This window comes from Vitis riparia, chromosome 1 (genome assembly GCF_004353265.1).
Source record: "Vitis riparia cultivar Riparia Gloire de Montpellier isolate 1030 chromosome 1, EGFV_Vit.rip_1.0, whole genome shotgun sequence".
NCBI lineage: Eukaryota > Viridiplantae > Streptophyta > Magnoliopsida > Vitales > Vitaceae > Vitis > Vitis riparia.
Window position 1 is genome coordinate 22,954,955 of NC_048431.1, and position 21,328 is coordinate 22,976,282.

General features: G+C 34.7%; 2 protein-coding genes across 4 annotated transcripts; one reads left to right on the forward strand and one right to left on the reverse strand.

Moving 5' to 3' along the window:
* The first annotated feature begins 465 nt into the window (after positions 1-465).
* On the forward strand, positions 466-4,970 carry LOC117910809 (4-sulfomuconolactone hydrolase). The gene is made up of 10 exons (XM_034824965.1): positions 466-688; positions 800-871; positions 1,790-1,869; positions 2,412-2,511; positions 2,594-2,647; positions 3,499-3,576; positions 3,817-3,914; positions 4,013-4,070; positions 4,342-4,463; positions 4,575-4,970. The coding sequence occupies exons 1-10, from the start codon at positions 485-487 to the stop codon at positions 4,729-4,731; spliced, it is 1,023 nt and encodes a 340-aa protein (XP_034680856.1). The 5' UTR covers positions 466-484; the 3' UTR covers positions 4,732-4,970.
* An 803-nt stretch (positions 4,971-5,773) lies between these two features.
* LOC117922773 lies at positions 5,774-16,848 on the reverse strand. 3 transcript variants are annotated; one of them, XM_034841071.1, is made up of 11 exons: positions 16,503-16,848; positions 14,100-14,162; positions 13,914-13,987; positions 12,019-12,894; positions 11,753-11,846; positions 11,505-11,669; positions 10,583-11,392; positions 8,358-10,493; positions 8,204-8,276; positions 6,942-7,093; positions 5,774-6,412 (listed from the first exon to the last, which is right to left on the reverse strand). In XM_034841071.1, exons 1-11 carry the CDS (start codon positions 16,576-16,578, stop codon positions 6,075-6,077), a joined length of 4,857 nt encoding a protein of 1,618 aa, XP_034696962.1. In that variant the 5' UTR covers positions 16,579-16,848; the 3' UTR covers positions 5,774-6,074. The 3 variants fall into 3 exon arrangements, with proteins under 3 accessions (XP_034696962.1, XP_034697044.1, XP_034696902.1); XM_034841153.1 differs by having other exon boundaries at positions 8,358-10,367; positions 12,019-12,903; XM_034841011.1 differs by having other exon boundaries at positions 12,019-12,903.
* Between the last annotated feature and the right edge of the window lie 4,480 nt (positions 16,849-21,328).

Below are 21,328 nucleotides of genomic sequence, written 5' to 3' on the forward strand. Positions count from 1 at the left end.
CAATCAAGTTGATTGGATGACAAACCAATTAATAATTTAACATTACAGCAAAATCTAAGGCTACCTTAGAAAATTTAAAGAAACGTGGAGAGAATAAAATAAAATAAAATAAAATAAGTAAAAAATAATTAAAATACATTGAATCTTAATATTTTTTTCTTACATGGTTTTTTTTTGTTAAATTTACTTTTTAACATGAAAAGAATTATTATTATCTTTTAAAATGACTAAATTTTTAAATAATATAATTCTTTTTAATTTTCTCTCCTATTTTCTACTAACCAAACAAGAAATTTTAAACTTTTTATCATTTTTTTCCTTTTTCTTCGAGTACTTTTCATGGTTCAAAATTATATACCATGCATAAAATTGATAAAAATGTGTTCAAAAAGCAAGAGATTTTTTTTGAAGTGGTAAATATAATTTTTTATTTACAAATTTGTTCAGAAGCCCTTGGTTTATTACAAAATTATTCCCATCTCCAATGGCAGTGAGGCTGAAGCCATTGCTGCCACTCTCTGTCGTCCCTCACAATTCAAACCCCTCAAACCCCTTTTTCGCATTTTCAAAGAAATCCCATTTCCAAGCCTCTGCAGCAAAAATGGCTGCAAATGAAGTTCAGAGCAAAGCCTCTTCCAATGCCAAAATCATTGATTCGCATCTTCATGTATGGGCATCTGCTGAAGAGGTAAAACCCCACACCCAGTACTGCATAAACCACCTTTAAATTCTCAGATTCCCCAATTCTAACTATAATTTTTCCTTTTCTTTGCCATTTTTTTTTTTTTTTGTTCCAAAGGCAGCAGATAAATACCCTTATTTTCCAGGCCAAGAACCCACTTTACCTGGACATCTCCAGTTCTTGCTCCAGGTATGCCTCAGCCTCACTCCTATGAAAATTTGGTGGGTTGTTGAATTTCATGGAAGTAGCTTTATTACAAATCTGGGTTATCATCATTGTTTATCAGGATATTATATAATTTTGCAGTTGGTAATTGTTGCATTTCATTTTTGTATTATACTTGGATATTAGGAACAGCTATTCAATACATCTGTTTGTAATGGGGCAGTAAGCCTCTGAAAGAGGAAAGAAAGGCTATGTTTAAAGAATTTGAATTATTGGGTTTTTGAATCAAAGGAATTTGAAAATGAAAGGAATTGGGAGGGGGGATTTGGAGGGAATTGCATACATGTTACAGTATCAGCAAGAATTATTGAATTTGGATGCAATTCAATCTTTAACACCTGAAAGTTTTTAATTTAGTATTTTTAACATGCTATTGCTTGGTATTTTAATCCTTCTTAATTCAAAAAGCAAGAAAGAAATGAAGTCCAATCCCTTTCCTTTTGCTTTACTTTGCATTTGCTAAATTCCCTTTTGACCTTAAGGGTTTGGTTCTAAACACAATGTAAGGGCATGTTTTGAATGCTGGAATAGAGAATTGGAAAGGGAAATCCTTTTCATTTCCCATTCATCACTGTGTTTGGATTGTTTTTGAGAAAAAGAATAAGAATAAGAATAAAAAATCCATTTTCATGGAAACCAAATCCCAACTCTCCCTAGGATTTCAATTCCTCTCCTCCACATGGTATCGAGATTTACCTCCATTCTCATCCCATTTCCATTCCTATTTCAGGGTGCCAAATGCACCCTAAAGGATGGAAAAAAATTGTGATTTTGCACATGATGACGGATCTCTAACATTTCTATCAAATATAGCCACGTTGTGTCCTGCAGATAACAGTTGACAATATGTTGTTTTTCTTGCTTCCTTTTTTTCCTTTTCAGTGTATGGAAGAAGCACATGTAGATGGTGCGCTCATTGTGCAACCTATCAATCATAAATTTGATCATTCTTTAGTGACAAGGTTGGTTTAAGTATAATTTATTTGCATACCAGTAGCAGAATATCTAATTTCAATATTTTCACTTGTAAGAATTTGGTATGTTATGAAGTCAAAGCCACATATAATTTATGGTACCATGGATAAAGTATATGAGAGTTTTAAATGATGCATTACAGTACAACATATAGTGGACAATACCTGGAAATTGGAGTGAACAAAGTTTTCTGATTCGGGTGATAGGGCCCAATAATATGTTTTTCCTAAAGGCTTCTTTCGTTCATTCTAGACTCAAGTTCCAAAAACTGAGAACAAAGTTCCATCCTTATGACAGGCATGGAGTTAGCATGTTGTGTTGCTCTCATTTCCCAGCCATGATCCATCCAAAAAATGGCCTTTTGATCAAATTAGACAGACAATGAGTTGGAGGGTCACAGGATGGAACCATCATCTATTCTACTGGAGACATGTTGTAGTTAATTTGTTATTTGACTGTTTCCATTTTCATGGTCTCCACTGTGTAATTTTATAAGGAATTGCCTGATGAAAATTTTGTTATTGGACAGTGTCTTAAAGAAACACCCTTCCAAGTTTGTCGGTTGTTGCCTTGCAAATCCAGCAGAAGATGGAAGTGGTGTTAAGCAGCTTGAACATCTTGTTTTGAAGGTCTTTGGAGAATCTAATTCTATCATAATGAGTAGTTTCACTCAGAGGAATCATTCTGACGTAGAATCTTTTCTCATGCTAGGATGGTTATCGTGCAGTTCGCTTCAATCCATATTTATGGCCATCTGGTCAGCAGGTATTTAACTTCTTGCATGAACTGGACTTAATTTTTTTATTCTCTGTTTTGTTTTGTCGGATGATATTTTTCAACGGCTCTATCTAAGCCTCTTTTAACTAGCTAGCTCACTTCTATCGATGAAGAGGCTGCAGACATTTTCTTTTATCACCACTCCAGTCGTGAGGATGATAGACGATGATCACTCACCTTTTGACACAAAACACCAAATCCCAGACACATAACTGACATAATTGTTAAAGCGCAACTAGGCCCAAGGTGCAACGACTTCCTATAGCTATATGTCAAGACACGCATGTTGTTAGAGAGGCATACCTCATCTACTTTTTTTTTTTTTTAATAAAAAAAAAACACTTCTATTCTTGAAATTTCTAGCTTTATATTGAAATTTTAGGTAGTTTCATCAGTTATATTTCGGATGTTTTTTGTAAATGCTTGGAATCTTGAATTTTTTGTTACTTGGATTGAATTTTAGATCATATTTTATAAAATTGGCATGCACCTTAGGTTGCATTTCCCTTCACTTAGACACACACTTTGGGTTGCATGTTGCACTTAAGATTTAGAAGACTTTTGTGTCATAAGTGTGCCTTGTGTCTTTTACAACTATGGTAGCTGATTCAATGAAGAGGATATATACAGATTAGAATTACAAGTTCAAAATTGAAAATTTCCTTCCTAGGATATAAAATGGTGTTCCTAAGCTCTTTACACACATGGCAAATGCATGGATATTGAGGGAGCACATGACTACTTCCTTTGCTCACTTTCTTGAATTTCTGTCAAAAGATAAAAGTATTATAATGATTTTAATAATGTTGAAGTATTCTAATGTCTAATGATCTCTGCAGATGACCAATGAAATTGGAAAGGCTATGTTCTCAAAAGCAGGGGAGCTTGGAGTGCCAGTGGCTTTCATGTGTATGAAGGTTTTTCATTCTTAACTCAGCAAATCATTTATAAGTTGGTCATAAGGTGCCAAGCGTACCTGAACTGCAAACTCATTCTTCTTAGATATCGTTCGTACTCTATGTTCATCTGCTTAAATCGCCATGAAAATTCAACAAATGGATGAATTATGAGTTTTTTTTTTTTTTTTAATATATATATGTAATTTTTTAATCCCAATTGTGAAATGATTTCATATCAATAGAAGTGGTACTTTTCAGGGTCTCAATCTGCATATTTCTGAAATTGAGAAACTCTGCACAGAGTTCCCTTCAACGGTTGTATTGCTTGACCATTTGGCTTTCTGCAAACCACCAACGTGAGCTCCACCATGCTTGGACTTTGTTACAGTGAGCCTTTCAATATCTTGCGAGGTAAAGATCATAAAAAGCTGTTCTGACACATTTCGTTTTGCAGAAGTGACGAGGAAAATCAAGCCTTCTCTAATCTTTTAAAACTTTCCAGATTCCCACAGGTAAAGTATGGCAGAAATAATTTCACTAGCTTTTATATATATATATATATATATATATATATATATATATATGTGCAAGTCTGGTTTGGTATTTTACCATCTTTGCCAGTTCTCTGAGAAAGCCAACGCTGTCTAGATTCTTATCTAAAATATGCCCAAGTCCAAATTCTTTACCTGACCTTATACACATCACTGATACAAATTGTTTTGAAATCGCCCAATTGACATCTGGGGGATATTTAATGGATTGGATGAATTTTTATTGCGACAGGTTTACGTAAAATTCAGTGCCCTATTCAGGGTGTCAAGACTGCCACCTCCATACCAGGACTTAGCTCCCCTTCTTTCCCAAGTTGTTTCCAGCTTTGGTGCCAACCGTGTCATGTGGGGCAGGTGACTCGTCTTTCTTTCTTTCTACAGAAAAGAAAAAAAGGGAAGAAAATGAAATGATGACATGTAACAGAAAAAAAACGAGCAGCTTATGTTTTGAATATTTTGTTGCAGTGACTTCCCATTTGTTGTTCCTGAATGCGGATATAAAGGAGCAAAAGAATCAGTGTCTCTCATTGCCAATGAGATACCTCTTTCATCCTCAGAGTTGGAGTGGATCATGGGTAGAACGGTTATGGAACTCTTCCAGGGACAATGGCTTCCTTCTTAGACAACCCATTTCCAACTCTTCTGCATGCTTATGAAAAGTAGGTACACTGCCAAATACTACTTGTACCGAAGATGTTTGCTTTTCTGAAGTATAAAATGGATGATATATATACTTAGCTGGCCATCTTTTGACGATGAACAGAAAGCAGAGAACACCAGTGTTGTTTCTTTTGATGATATAAGGTGAATAATGCTTGAATTTTGGCCCTGTAGAATGACTTCTGTAATATTTTTTTATGACTAATCTGTTTGGTAAAAAAAAAAAAAAATGATTCTCCAAGAATCTGACTCACGTTATTAGCCAAGAAGCTAATAAATATAGTTTAGAAAGTGATTTTTTTAAGAATAAGATTTTTTATTTTAAATTACCTATTATTTCTTTGAATAATTTACTAATTTATCAAATACTCAATTGCCTTTCAGTTTATCCTACAGTGATTCATAGCCGTGATTTATTTTTCTTTTGGCACAACTGCTTTTCCTAAGTTTACATATGAATAAACTTTCTATTTTTTGTTTTTAAAATCCGAAAAAAGTAATAACCAAAAAATAGAAATAATTTTTATATAAGATATAAGAGCTTGTATTAAAAAAAAAAAAGTAATAATTTTAAAAATTGCTTGAATAAACTAAGATATAAAATATATGAGATACAAGACGTGCTATTTTTATATAGAAATTGATGATTTGAAAACAAAAAACAGAGATCGTATGGTTAAACCTTATTTCAAAAGCACTAGAAGAGTTGGACAGGCGAGCTCATCCTAGTTATGTTCGGTGTGTTGCCATTGATAGTTTTTCCAGACTTACATGTCCATCTGATGTGACTTTCCTGAATTTCACCATCCTCAGATGGCATTTTTTTTGTCCCCAAGGCCGAGTAGAAAACTAAAACAAGGCTGAACTACTTTCATTTATCAGAACTCTAGAGGGTAAAAGGTGAAATACTTCCCTCTTGAGTTTGGTCCAAGACAGCAGAATCATTTCGTGATATATAGATTTAAGAGACAACAACTGGAGGAAGAGTGACAAACACGACTATATGTTTGTAAATATAATTCTATGCACTGATTAATTTCCGATACATGATCTGTCTCTATACAACGCTTTTACCTGTCAGTCTACACCATAATCAGATTCCATTTTCAAAACTAAACCAGGCTTTCCCGATCATTAAAGGAACAAAGTAAAAGAGGAAAATGGAAGCCAAAAAGAAAAGGTTAAAAAAAATCAACGAATTTTCATCTGCAAATGCTTTACAGTGAGATTTTTTTTTTGGTAAAGGCTTTACATTGTCTAAGAAATTAAAATTATACAGGGTCAAGAGGGGGGCTGGGGGTGGTTTTAATCATCTATGCGTTGGATCTCACCCATCATGATGCGGTTGCTGGTTACCTTGAAACCCAGGAAGGCCGAATCAAGAGGCCTCACTTTCTTTCCTTTCTTCTTGCCACTTCGTCCCCCTTGTGCTCCATCTGTTGAGTCTGAGGCTCCTGCCGCCCCTTGGGGCTCCTGTGGTGCCGGTTTCTTGGCATTACTCTTCAGCATGTCTATGAACTTTGTTTCTGATACATCAGCTTCGCTGGAAGATGAAGTGCGCCGAAGATGGCCGTCCTTCTTGCCTGAGGCTGGAATTTCAGAACCTTGGTTCCCTGGGTTCCCACCCAAATCTTGTCTTCCCCCTGAAAGTTTGACAGGTCAAGTAAGGATCACAAATAGCAGGAAAATGTTTGGGTTAGCTTACAGAGAGGATCTTCACAGAAAGGATGGTGCAATGTGTAAATAGTGCAAGTTTGCAAACTCCAACCCATACCATAAATAAAGGCCACAGAAAGGGAGGAATAGAAAGAAGGGAAGAATGTGGGAGGCTTGTCCTAATTCTGAAAAATTCTCTCTAAAGACCCTCAACCAAAATCTTGGACCAAGTTAAGTGGAGGCAAAGGTACAATCTTATAACTTCAAAGGGAGAATGCTCGTATGGACAAAAAAAAGGTACTGCACTTTCACCATAGGAGACTCATGTGACCATCTAAGTGATGATGCTGACAATCCCACAACTTAATGTAAGGCCAAGTTAACTAAAAAATAAACTAACCACCAGTCATGCATTTAAAAAATGCACAAGTAGTAACTAACTGAAAAGGATTCCTGAAAGCAATGTAAATCCAGAGCTACATCAACAAAGAAATAGATTAAATTAAAATGCCATACCATCAGGAGGACCACCACTTGGAACAATTTTCCCTCTGAGAGCTGGATCAGATGCCAATTCGGACAATGCTTCCTGTGATGACGAAACCCTGGAGACAGGTGGACGTTGTAGCAAAAGATTATCTTGCCCTTTTGATAGGATGGTTGAAACCCTGTCAAAATGAGGTAAACAGAAATGTATAATATCTTGGTGATCACACAAATCCGTACATGTAGAAATAACTTGACATCATTTTACCACCACATTTTATGCACACCATAATGGACAAACTCATTTATCATGGGATATCCAAGTGCTCCCAATTCAGCCTCTATATGACCCATATTCTTACCATATATCATTTATAAGATACCAGCTTAGCATGGTCATCAAAATCACAAACTAATTATCTCAGAAATTAACAAGCAGCACATAATCAAAGTGTAATCCATAGAATATCTAATGTTAGTAAGGACACAATCAACATGTAGTTCTCTGAAGATTCAGTTGCTATATAAGAAATCTAAGTGCCATCTGTCACCAATATAGAAAACCCCTCATCAAAATGCAATCACATTGGTGGGTGACTGCAACAGGATTATGACTAGCCAGAGTCAATCATGAAGATCCAATAACAGTTCATTGAATGAAGGGCAACCATGTACACCTACATATATACACACTGGGCAACAGAAACAGGGGGGAAATAAAGAAATACCCTCATTAACATGCAATCATATTGGTGTGGATGCAACAGAATTGTGTCTGGCCAGAGTCAACTTATGAAGATCCAGTAACAGTTCAATGAATGAAGAATGACCATGTCTGAGTGGTTGGTCATGCAACCCAGGGTTGGCAATAATCTTGATAGCTGACTTCGAACAGAAGGCATGAAGAAAAGTTTATTTGCACTGAAATTCTAAGGCCAATCAGATAACAGAGGAGCAATGTTGATGTAATTTATGTTTATCCTGGTCCCGTTACATAATATTTGTGATTCCTTAACTGGAAACAAATTTACCAACTATTCAATCCATCTATCATAATGTTTAAGCAAGTGAAATTCTTTAGAATTGCTAAGATACTCCCTCATAGTTCCTTCTTTTAATGCAGAAGAATCCATGATAGAACAAACAGATTACATAAAAGGGGTCAATCTATGTGCCTATTATCAATAAATAAATAAAAGAGATCAATTGCTATGACTAAATCTCATATCTGGATATTTGGGTTTTTCTTCAAATTAAGGGGACAACACAATATGCAGAAAATATATTCTTACCGATCCTTAGCAATCTCTTCTGCAAATGAACCAGATATACCAATCTTGTCATCATAGAAACCAGAACCCCCACCTGGGAAAGATTTCAGAAAGCAACAATCACTCACATGAAGAAAATGGAAGGCTACTACACAGCGGATTTAAGAAAAATTACCCGCAATGCCAAGTGAAGAATGCTGGCTAATGGCATTCATTGGAACCTCTGCTTGCTCTGTCATTCCTTCTTGATTCTCAAAAATTAGCCCCTTTGTAAAACCCTCAACCTTGGAGCTACGCTTCTTTCCCTCCACGTCTGAGAACTCTCTGTCCATAAACAATGATCCAGAATAGGATCTAATGGGCAATTTTTCATTGCTTTCCAAACTGCTACCCTGTCCATCAGCTAAATTAACATGAGATTGCCCGACCAAATTAGAACCATAAGATCCTGCTGCAAACGAGTTGTTTAGACCTGTTCCTCGGTCTGGGATAAGACTGAATGGATGTTCTGAAGAGCTTGACCCAGAAAAGTGAGCAGAAGGTTCCCTTCTTTCATAAGAAACTTCATTGCTTGTGTCCGCTGACTCAGTAGACTGATGGTTCCAGTTCTTATGGAGCAGTTCCATGAGTAAGCGTTTTGATTTGTCATCATTGATTCCAACAGACATCCATGAATTAGGATCTTCAGAATTCTTTTTAACTTCCAACTCCCTTCTCTGTCGCTCAGCATTAAGCTGCAGATGTTGAACCTGGGATTGCATCCAATCATTTGCCAAATGTCCATTGCTCTCAGACCAATGGCCTTCAGTTGCATCCAAATGTGAAACATGAAATTGGTTAGGAACTAGAGGGTGCTGAGGGTGACGAGGATGTGAACCAGATGAGAATGGATCTAATTGACCACCAGAGTGCATATGTGAGCTAGGATCCGGCAGATCTAAACCTTGAGGATGAGCCATAGCATTCACAACATCCAGGTTCATCCCTGGAGCACCAGTAGGCATAGACATTGACCGCTCAAAGGCCAGCGAGCCAGGCTCATAGGCCCCCCGCTGAAGTCGCTCTTGTCTTGAAAGATTCCGCTCAAGGTGACTCAATTGCTCTTCATGCAAAGGTGCCCTCTGCTGTTGCTGATAAAAATCTAATGGGCTAAACCCAGCGGTCTGAACTCGATGAGTACCAGCAGGAGACCTGAGAAAATGTGCAGTTTCATCAAATGGCCAGGCAGTACCCATGTGCCTTTCTTCTTCCATTTCCATACGCTGCCTCAATCCCATTGACAATTGCCTTGCTCGGAGCTGCTCTTGGTGGGAAATCTGGTGTTCCAAAGAACGCATCTGTGATTGCTTTGCATGTGAAATGAGTTCAAATATATCACGTTGATGCTCATCTTGTGGTGTTTGAGCAAATTTTGTTTGAATAAGTTGATCTAGAGATGGATCAACATGCCTCGAAGGATGGTGGGAACGCTGTTGTATCTCATGTAGAATGTGCTGCTTTAGTAAAACCTGATCAAGACCATTGTTGGTTCTGACAGGATCCATAGGGAACTGCCTAAGCCCAGGATCGTGCATTTGACCATGCATCAACTGTTCAAGAAGTGCTTGTCGAGCTTGTGCCTGCTTTTGCTCCTGCAATAACATTTGCTTTTGATGAAACTGTTGTTGCAATTGATGATCTTGTTGTAGCTGAAGCTGCCGTTGTTGTTGAAGCTGAAGTGCCATCAAGTGCTCCAGATCAGGCACTGGTTGATTGGCCAAGCGCTGGTGGTGCATGTGATTCCGACTAGCCACTTGTTCTAGAAGAGATTCATTCAAGTGGGCATGAGAAGATAACAGATTTTGCTGTTGCAACTGCCTCTGTTGGAGCTGTTGTTGAAATTGTTGGCGCATAAGCTGCTCAGCTAAATCAAAACGGTTGGAGTCTTGTTCAATGTGGGACAAATGGCGAGTAGCCGTAGCATCTTGATATGAGTTGGGGTTGGAAAGTATATTTCTTCGATAAACATCAGAGAATGCCTCTGCATCAGGGGTTGAACCAGCCATTGCACCAAGGGGACCAAGCCTTCCAATGCTGGAAGACAGATTTGATGGCTGGGCATGCGTTGGATGAGCACCTTCAAGCTCAGACCACAACAAGCCAAATTGGTGCAACTTATTGTCGTTCTGATTTGCCATAACAGGTTCTGTCAATTCATTTGGAAGAGAAGAGTAAGTAATAGGATTTGCCAAAGGATCTTGAGTGCTTCTAGAAGGTTTCCCAATTGGATAACCACCACCACCACTGCCAGGTCGTCCTGGAAACACAATTTCTGGAGAAAACAAAATATATATATATATATATATTAAGACAGGAAATAGTTAGAACCCAATGATAGAAAAAATAAAAACAGCAACTAACCTTCATCTTGTGGAGAAAAGTCATGAAAGCTTTGACCATCAGAATATGACAGTTGCAATGGACCTTCACGCTCAGATTTTCTTTGCTGGAAGTTCTGAGATGAGAGACCATCAAACTCAGACAGTGACCAGTGATGATCATTTAATGCAGTTGTGTCTGCAATGTCGGGAACAGGAACAGGACCAGGAGCAGGTGAACTTGCCTCCAAGTTTGCTCCCAAAATGCCAGCATGTTCTAGCTCAGAACTTGCATCAGTGCTATTGGCCCCATCTTTAGTTTTCAGGTGTGGCATGATCTCACCCAAATCTTGGAAAGGTATTCCTTCTGGAGCATCAGACAATCGGACAGGTAAATCTATTCCAAAGAAACCTTGTTTGAACCAAGATATGATGTCAACCCCAAGAAATGGTCCCTGTATTTCCCCTTGAGGATCCAGGTAGTGCAAACTAAAATCCTCAGGTGGGATAACCCTTCCCAAAAGATTGGCCCCACCGGTGCTGTTCAAGTGCTGCATATTGCTACTTAGACTATGCTTGGGGGAGGGCAAAGCAAATATAGAATTTGAAATATCAGGAAGCCCACAACCGATATCAAAAGAAGCAGCAGAGGTAATGTTGTCAAGCTTATCATGTTTGGCAAAATCAGAGTTGGCCAAATGCTCATTTTCAACAACTTTGAGCTGAGAAGCAGTTCTGTTGGCACCACTCATCTCTGAGACACCACACAAACTGCTGCCTTTTGAAACTGTCGATATCATATCATCCATTCCAGCAACACTGTATTTTCCTTCCCCTTGATTAGCATCCATCTCTGAGACAAGCACATGTAGAATTTTTCAGAAATAGAATGATGTAAATGCGGAATTCCTATCAACAACTTGATAAAATTTTGGTTTTGAAAGGGCTAAGAAACTATCACTCACCATCTATCATGTTCTTCGTCATGTTGTAATTAAAGGAGATGCCACTGTCATCATCTTGGTATGCACCATCATTTACACCTTCAGGAAAGGTATCAGCAATCTCTTTGGTTGTAATTGAAGGGAGTATACCCTGTTTTTCCTTGGGGGATTCCAGATCTTCAACGCCTAGACAAGGAACAGCTAGGAAGATTCAGAAAAATAATTGCTTGTTACATCAACAAAGATTGAAGTGATTGATTTTGAATTACCTGTAACATTTTCAGTTGTTCTCCCCTTTCTAAATGAATTGTATACCACCCCACTACTTGTGATTTTTCCTTTCCATATATCACGAAGGATAACCTGTAAGCATAACATAGCACGATGGCAAGGCAGAAAAAATAGGTCAATTACAAATATAATTCACGGAACACACAAATATAGTACAAGAAATGAGTATATTCATTTTGGGAAACATACTTAAAATATATATTATATATATATTCATTTTGGGAAACCCAATTATGGAGCTTACCTCTTCTTCTGCATCAGGGGCGACAAAAGCTAATGGTTCAATAAAGTCTCCTAGTGTTATATGAGGTGTTTCCTCCATATTTTCAGGCATGGTAGCAAAAGATGGATCAAGTTTTTTTCGACGATATATGTCAAGAAGTTTTCCCCTTGGGTAGCAAAGAGTATCATCCAAGAGATTCAGTTTCCCAGTAACATTTCCATTCCTCTCAAATTGAGCACCGCCAATGGGGCCAGCAGACGAAGACCTTAAAACTGGTGTGCTACCAAGAGCGATTGACCTTCCACGTCCAATAGCAAATCCCACATGTGAACCCTCCAAACGTGCTCTCTCAATACCAAATCCAGGTGCAGCCCGGTAGGAAGTTGGCCCACCAGAATGAAGCTCCATCCTGTGACGTGGTCTCCATTTATCTCGAGAATCTGAATCACGCTCAGGAGCCGGGCGGTTGCTACCTACAAAAGATTGGTTGTCACTATGAGCATCTTCCTTATCTACATCTGGCCTTTTCTCAGTTCGGGATTCCTTCTCTCTTTCTTCAGGACCCCACCTAGATGACCACTTACTATCACGCCGTGTTTCATGGACAGAATTACGGTTACTACCATCATGCCACCTCTCAGATGTGGGCAAAGCTCGACTGTCAATGGATTCCCGGATTGACACAGTGTCAACACGTCGATCCACCTTCCTGAGATTTCTTCTACCACCAAGTAAGCCTGTTTCTCTTTCCTCTTCACGCCAGCGGCGGTTACTTTCAGTGTCAGTAGCAATCTTCCTCCAATCTTTTTTGTCCTCAGATGCATCTAAACGCCAACCCTCCTTCTGATTGGGATCGGTGGAATTTCCGAGAGCTGCAGAATTTGGTGCACGCGTTTCCTTCCCATCCATAAAAGAAAAGCAAAAAGGTGATTCATTGCAATCTAATTATATAAGAGTGAGATTTTTACACATAGAAGTTGAAAATATAAAAAGATAAATGTTAAAATCAGGCTAGATATGCTAGAGGACAAACTCAACCTATCCAGAGAGGGAAAGAGAATATTGGCAAGGAAAAGCTATGACAGATGTGATTTGAATGCTGTAATATGTAGCTTCTTTCCAGCAGGAGTTGGCAGATAAAAGGGAGTTCCGGTAAAGAAAGGAAGGAATAGCATCAAATAAGGAATGGCCTACTTTCACAGGTAGGCAGGCTGGATATGATAGAAGTCAATTCAGCAGATTTCAAATTGAAGACATTAAGCCTTTCAAGATATCGCTCAGGTGGATTAAGAAGCAATCTATTGTTAGCATGATTCCACCCAGCCTAACCTATTGCTAGCTTTACATACATAGAACATAGCATAAATAACTTTCAAGTACATGGTACATACATAACATAATCATACTTCAATTTGATTTAAACTAAGTTGATGTTTTCACATTTGTTTTGAAATACTACATTGTTGAATGAAACTTTAGGAATTCAAAATATCATGCAACAGTTAAAATATCAACTTAGAGCAAACATGTTAGAAGAATATCTTTAAATTTTAGAGGAACTGTAAGGCTCATGCATGATTAATCAACCCATAATAATTCAAAAGCAAGAAAGAAAATATAAGCAAGATCCTAATACAACTTGAAAGGAGAAATGACAAAACAGGAAACAAGATAAAAGTTTACAAAGAAGGCTCACACTGTTATTATTTTCCAAATACTGTTTCATTTGTCATGCAAAAAGAGAAGTTTTATCCACAGGATGACAAAATAGGCGTTATATAACAACTGCTTAAACAGTCATGTAAAATGCATTTAAGTTTTGCCTTGTCTGTTTCAACGTAGGAATGAAATAAATAAAAACATCTAAACATACTTTAAAAAACAGTATTATGTTCCCAAGTCAAACCATGACGTACCATCTTAGTCTCGTTTGGTTTGGAATAAAGCCATTGAGGAGACAAAGGTATGCTGCTTTCTGATGCCAGTTGATCTGATGTAATTTACAAGACAAAATGAAAGCAAGAGAAAAAATGTAAGACTAGATCATTTCATTGTTTGACAACAAAAATGGATGCTACAAAACTGAAGAACACCAAAGCTACCTTTTGACTCATCAGCTAACCCCATAAGCGCCTTTTCATCGTCGTTTCCTCCAGAGGCTACCACTGACATCATATGAATGCAATAGGAAAAAAATATAGATTTAATTTATAATTTCAGTAACAATGCACAAGCAGAAGCAAACAATCAAACGATAAATCCAAAAGAGAAGTCATTTCAGCACCTCTAACCCCCAAAAATGAAAAAATTCATATTCATGGATTATTCGTCAATATATTGATATACAAATAATTCAACTACTCAATCCACAGCATCAGGAGGCACCTATGCTACACAGATCCAGGAATAAGTGGCAGGTGCAGGCATGTGCCCAAGTGTTGGATTGGTTGAAACACCAAATCTTCGGATAAAAGGATACGGAAAATTTGTTAACGTGGCCAAAAACTAGATAAAGATATTTCCCTTGAAAAATATTCTAAATAAAGGATTGATTTGCAATAAAACAATTAATTACTTTATCTAAAATATAGAAGCTAAAGGACCTATTTCCAAAATCCCTTGTTATAAGATAACATTTTAAAGGAAACTCCTTCAGCGTATGTGAAAAAACAAGATTCAACGGCTATGACCTCCCGGCATTCCTTCAAGGATTTGTTCCACTTCCAAGCAGCCCTGTGACACCTTCCTGCTGAGTTAAAAATTTTGCAAAGATATGCATTTGTTTTTTATCCACTCTTCTTTCCCTTTTTGTTTTATTTTTCCTCTATTTATCTTCTTCTCAATCTCCCTCCATAGAGTTCACCATCATAGAACTCAAAAGTTACTGAATTACACTTACTTGTTGGACGCTATACTTCAACTCCACCCTTCCAAAAAGGAACACTTTCTCCAACCAACTATTCTGTATAGCCAAGTCCATAGCTATATCTCCACGTGTACTCATGTCATGTTCAACTAGGTACTAACAGGTGAAGTGCCAAATCCAAGTATCCAATGATGGTTTAATCCATGATCTCGACCAGGGTGTTAAAGAAAATGGGAACCAATGCCAAAATTAATGGTAAAGAAAAAGGTTTTATGATTTCATAAAACGTGTCAATCTCAAATCTTCAACATCATTTCTGATATGATGATTGTCATTTACTGCAATGCCAGATTGAGCAAAATGTGCAATTTGATTTCCAATAGAACATCCAAAACATGCTGAGTAAGCAGACTAATCGATTTAATTGGACAATATGAATGAAAAGAAAGCCAACTCCCACTTGAATTACCCAATCAACTGGCCATGAGAATTGTATTCACGTTTTTTGACACGAGAAGTGACACAGAAAATGGCACTATCTACACGTGCATTCACACCCCCACAAGTAAGGAACTTAGCAGATCACTTTTCTTGAATGATTTTGGAGGAACTGATAAAGTAAAAGACTAAACTAAACACCAAATCCCAGCTCCTGGCACTGAGGTAGAAAGAAAATATCAAGTTATTGCATACCATAAGTTTATAAGTAATTTTTAATTGGAACTCCATATATCTCTCTGAACAATACATGAAACTCCTTAATTTTCCAAAATATTGCATGACATGCCATTGTGTTTAGCAGAACAGTAATTTGGAGAAGCAGTTTAGAAAACTTATCACACTCCTAATTTAGTAATCCATCGATATTCAATAGTAATTTACATTAATTAGTAAATTCCCATAATAGCCATCAACACAATTCAAATTCTCTTGCGCGCGAAAACATCTCAGGACATGCATCTATAAATTCTCATGAGCGCGAAAATATCTATAGTAGAATGCTCTGCAAACAGAAATAGTTCATATCCACTCATTAATCTTCACCAAAATACCAGGGCATCACTTCCCACAAAGTGGCAAGGCATTCTTGCCAAATCAATCCAAAGAAAATTTGCCATTGCATCCCAAATGAACTATCTTCAGCAAAACATCAAAAGTTTTATCAAAAGTGACACCATAGATAAAAAATAAATGAAAAGCATGAAGCAGATGCAGATTTATTGTCAATAAATCTAAAGAAAATAACATAATTCTTAAAAATTAACTTAATACTCGGTTTCCGAGAAAACGAAGGAAAATAAACTAAAAACTTGAAGTCTTCTACAAGATGGTAAAATTCCATGCTTTCTTCGCTTCCTCTCCTAATTTCCAGAGCTATACACTAAAATCCAACAACCAAAATAAAATCGCGGCGTACACTAGCCAACACAATCTCATACTCCAAAACCATACCAGAAAGCAGCCTGATCTGAAGCCTCAATGGAAATTAAACATTAAATGCAAGAAACAAACATCCACAGATGCTCAAAAAACCCCAGAATTCAAACCGAAAACAACAATTCTAATACATAACAATCAAATCCATCGAAACACCAAATCGCACCAAAACAACCAGAGTTGCACAAGACTCTGAAGTTACCTGTAGCGGTCCAAAACTGATCGGAGGGCTTGGTAGAGATGAGATCGTCGGGCAGATCGAGCTTGCTTTCGGCCATCGGGAGTGGCGAAGCAGCGAGAGAAGATCGAAAGAGAGAGGGAAGGAGCGAAGAAGAGTAGTGGTTGGTTGGAGGGTCTTCGATGAGACCGAAGCTTTAGAGATTAGAGAAATGGAGATGGAGAGAGTAACAGAGACAGATTCTAGGGTTTTGAAAAGCGTTTTGGTAGAAGTAGAACACTTGTGAAAGAGGCCAAGGGAGCGAGAGCAAGAGAGAGAAATAAAGAGAGAGCTAGAGAGCAAACGAGAGCGAGAAAGGGGTGAGGGTTTGTTTGGGTGGTCAGAACAGCCAAATCAGCTAATCAAGTTCTATGAATTAAAAAATAAATAAATAAATATTAGAAAAACACAATTAATATAGAAAAAATATTTGTATGAAATTACCATTCTACCCTTTCAGATTCAAATCATAAAAGCTGTGTTTGGAAACTAATTAGGGCAAACTCTTAAATAGGGTTTTTGAAATCTTTTTTAGAACACATCTATTATCTCCCTAAGTATTCTCAATAATAACTAAAAATGTGGAAAATATTTTTTTTTTAAATTATATTGTTCGCAAATATATTTAACTGAAAATATGGAAAATATTTTAAAAAAATTATATTATATATAAATATATTAGACCTTTATACAGAATATAACCAAAAAATTGGTCATAAATTTAAAAACATATAGAAAAATTAACCCCAAATTTTATAAATTATTTTTATCTTCACCCATTTAAAAATATTTTAAAATACATTCACTTTTTCATAACTTTTATTTCCTAAAATGACATTTTTACTTATCAAGTTAATAACACCTATTGATATTATTTTTTACATTGAGAATTGATTTGAAATAAATAAAATAATAAATTTTAAAAATTAAAAATATAACTAAATTTATAATATACTTATTTAGTTATTTATAAGATATTTTTATCAAATTAAAATGATAAATTAATTTTTTAATAATTTTATCTAATATTATTAAGTAAAAAGTATTTCATGAAGGAATTATTTGACTTATGAAAATATATATATATATTGAAATATTTTGAAATTAATGAAAATAAAATTGATTTTTAATATTTGAGTTTTTTTTTTAATCTATTTTTTAAAATTACTGAGTCAAAATCCAATTTTGCCTTTGGGTTTGGTTTCCAAAATTATTTTTCAAAAACTATTTTTCAAATTATTTCATGATAAAGCTCGATTTTCAGGGTAATTCAAAGCTACAGAACCCCTATTTTATGGATTTTTTTAATTTTTAATTTTTTGACTTGTCGTCTTTTTTGGGAAAAAAATGAGAAGATAATAATTGTTTTTAAGAAAGTTATGGCTACATGTAATTGGTCAAGTCAAGATATGAATAACTTGGATTAGAATTACTAAACTCGCTTGTCGTTATTATACCAAAATCATTGTGATGTAATACTTTGACTTTTGTGGTAATACTTTGACTTGTGTATATACGTAAGACCAGAGAAATAATTTAATGAAATTATATAAGAAAAATATTTATTGATTTTTGGACCCAATTTAGCATTGCTTCTGCTTAAAGCATTTTTATTAAAAATATTTTCTTATGTAATATTTATGTGAAAAATGCTTTTATAAGAATCTAGAAAAGTGATTTTAATAATGTTTTTATTGTGTATTCCATAAGTATAAAAACATTTTTAATAATAATAAATTACTAAAAATAATATTTATTAAAAAAATATTACAATAAATAAAAAAAAATTTTATTACAAAATATATATATATATATATATATATATATATATATATATATATATATATATATATATATATATATATATATATATATATAAAAGAGGAGAGTGAAAGGGACAGGAGATTGTGAAAAATGGTATTTTAAAAATATATACAAAATTTTGAAGTATACTTTAAAAAAAACATATCCCAAATGTTTTCTTATAAAATACTTCAAGTGTTTTTTAAAATTTTCAAAATATTGTCAAACACTTATTTTTACCTTTAAAATGTTTTTAGGACTAGAAACGTTTTTAAAAAATACTGTTAAACGGATTTTTAGAACTCGTTCGATAGCAATAAACATTTTTAATATTATTAAATTATTTTAACTAAATTATAAAGTTTATTTTTAATATAAATAGACTTTTGATGAAATAAAATAATATAGAAATTTATATATATAGACATATTATTTATTTAAATATCCTCAAAATGGCCCATTCTTGTACCGAGAATGGATAAGATGGATTACGATATTTATTTTAATTTATTACAGGTCTCTATATTTAGCATTAGATTTTATCGTGGGGTATTAGAAGCATGACGTAACTTACATGGACTTTATTCACGGAAAATATAATTGGATAGGCTTGGCACCTTATCTCTAGGTTTAGACATATGATCCTCTGCTTGAAATGATTTTAGTTAAAAAGTTTTTGTTTATAATGATTTTGTTATCGGTTTTTTCTTCAGAAACTACTAGTGACAGTTTGGATATAGTTTCTATTTTTTTATTTTAAAATAAAAAAATAACAATAACTTTTAAATAAGATACAAGAAATTTTAGAATGTGTTTAGAAGTTATTTTTTAAAAAATATTTTTAATTTTTTTAATATTTGTAAGAAAACATTTATTTGAATGTTCATCAAAACACTTTTAAAATTTGTTTGATAATAATTTTAAAAAATGTTTCTAACCTCTCGTTTGAAATTTTTTATTAAAATAGTTGTTTTCAAATGCTAGAAATATTAGAAATATTTTTTAAAATTACTATCAAACGAATTCTTAAAAGATTTCTTAAAGTGATTTTTAATTTATAAATTTTAAAAAATATGTTTTTTAAAATGCTTTTGATAACATCATATGATTCAAAATTCAAATTTTGAGTTGAGAAGAAATATATATCAAATACTAATTTAAAAATAGATTTTAAAAAGTGGTTTTTAAAACTCAAATGCTAATTTTTGCAAGGAAATCACTTAGAAACATTATAAAGTAATAGTAACCATTCCAAAATTACTCTCAAATAAATTTATATCAAATATTATATATCTTAATTTTCAGCTTTTGACTTTCTGTGTCTTATTTTTAACCCCTGATGTTTTTACAATCTAGACCTTTTGGCTAATTCTAAAAAATTTTGAGGTTTGGGATGTGTTTTGAACTTCTTAGATGTACCAAATATTTTTTATTTTGTTAAAAAACCCTAAGCTTGTTGAATAAATTGGTTTTTCTAAATATTTTGTTCTATCATATTTTTCACCCTTAAAATGTTTGTGTAAGTGGATCCTAGTTCTTGGGTTTTTAATTAATTTTTATATATTTAAATTCTAGACTTTTTAAATAAGTTTGGGAGCTTTGGCATCGCTCAAAAATCTTTTATTAAATTTGTGAATTAAACAACCTCCGCATGTATGATGTATTGACCTAATTTGGAGTAGAGAGATGTTCTTTGAAATCTAGAATATTTTGTGCATGTTCAACCCTTTTGACTTTTGAAATGTGATCTAGACATCTTATATATGTTATACAATATTTTTATTTAACTCTTATCTCTATCTCTAACTATTTTAAATAAATTTATTTTGTAAATGCTTGTTTGTAGTCCAATTTTTGTACCTTTTGTATAATTTGTCCATTCAGCCCTTTTGGGCATGCTTTTAGTCTTTTTTTGGCTCGTCTATTGCATTCTAGACATCTTTTGCATGTTAAACAAGCCCTCCCTTGTAGCTTAGATCCCATTTAACTATTTTATTTTGATTTATTTTGTAACTACATGTTTGTCACCCTATTTTGCCTTGCATATTTGTGTAACATAACTTTCTCTTGAAACTATCTTTAATCCTTAATTTGAATTGTATGTCTCTTTCCTTGGTACTATATTACTTCTTTACTTGTATGCTAACCATTTCTTTCTTATGTAAGCACACTGCATTGTTTTTGCCTTTTTGAGGTACGTTTTTTTCTTTCATTTATTTGTTTGATTCATTTGATATATATACAATGTTTTTTTAGTATTCTTCACCTTCCCTAGTTGATTATTTTCTACAGGTGTCTTTTTATATTCATTGTCTATTAGTCAATTATTTTAGCTTTCATCATTTGTTTAGTAAAAACTTCTTTATGGTTGAGAAGATGTCATCCTGTAGTACATTCCCAATAAGTATCATAACCCTTGAATTTAAAATTGGTTTTCATAGACTTTCTTTTCTTTCATAAAAGAGTTACTCAGGGTTTTATTTATTATTTTGTTTTTCTTTTAAAAATAAACAAAAAAAAGGTAATTCTAACTTTTTCAAGAATCCGTTTTTTACAATAAAAAACCGGTCTTATTATCGAATGGAGATGCACGTAAAAAAATGTGGGTCCATGGTAAAGTTACTATAAACTATTTTGTTTAATTCTTTTTTTCTATTATATTTTGTAAAATATTTTAAATATATATTTTATCATTTCAAGTATTTTTTAACTAATATACATATGTGTAGACCCCCATATGGGGCTTGTTTTTTTCATTTGCTGCAAGTCACACTTCTTGCCAAGTGGAGGGCTCTTAAAGAGCCAGATGCTGCTTCCTGGTTGGGTGGTCAGTGAATCAGGTAGTGAGTTGGAAATGCAATGGGGTGGAGACACCTGTTGGAGGATATTCAGAAGAGCTTTTGGGCTGTTAGAGTGGGGTTTGGTGATTCTTTTAAAGTGTGAGGGGGACCCCCCCTCTCTTACCATGAATCCCAGCCAGATGGGATGGGCAGCCATGAAGCTGAGGG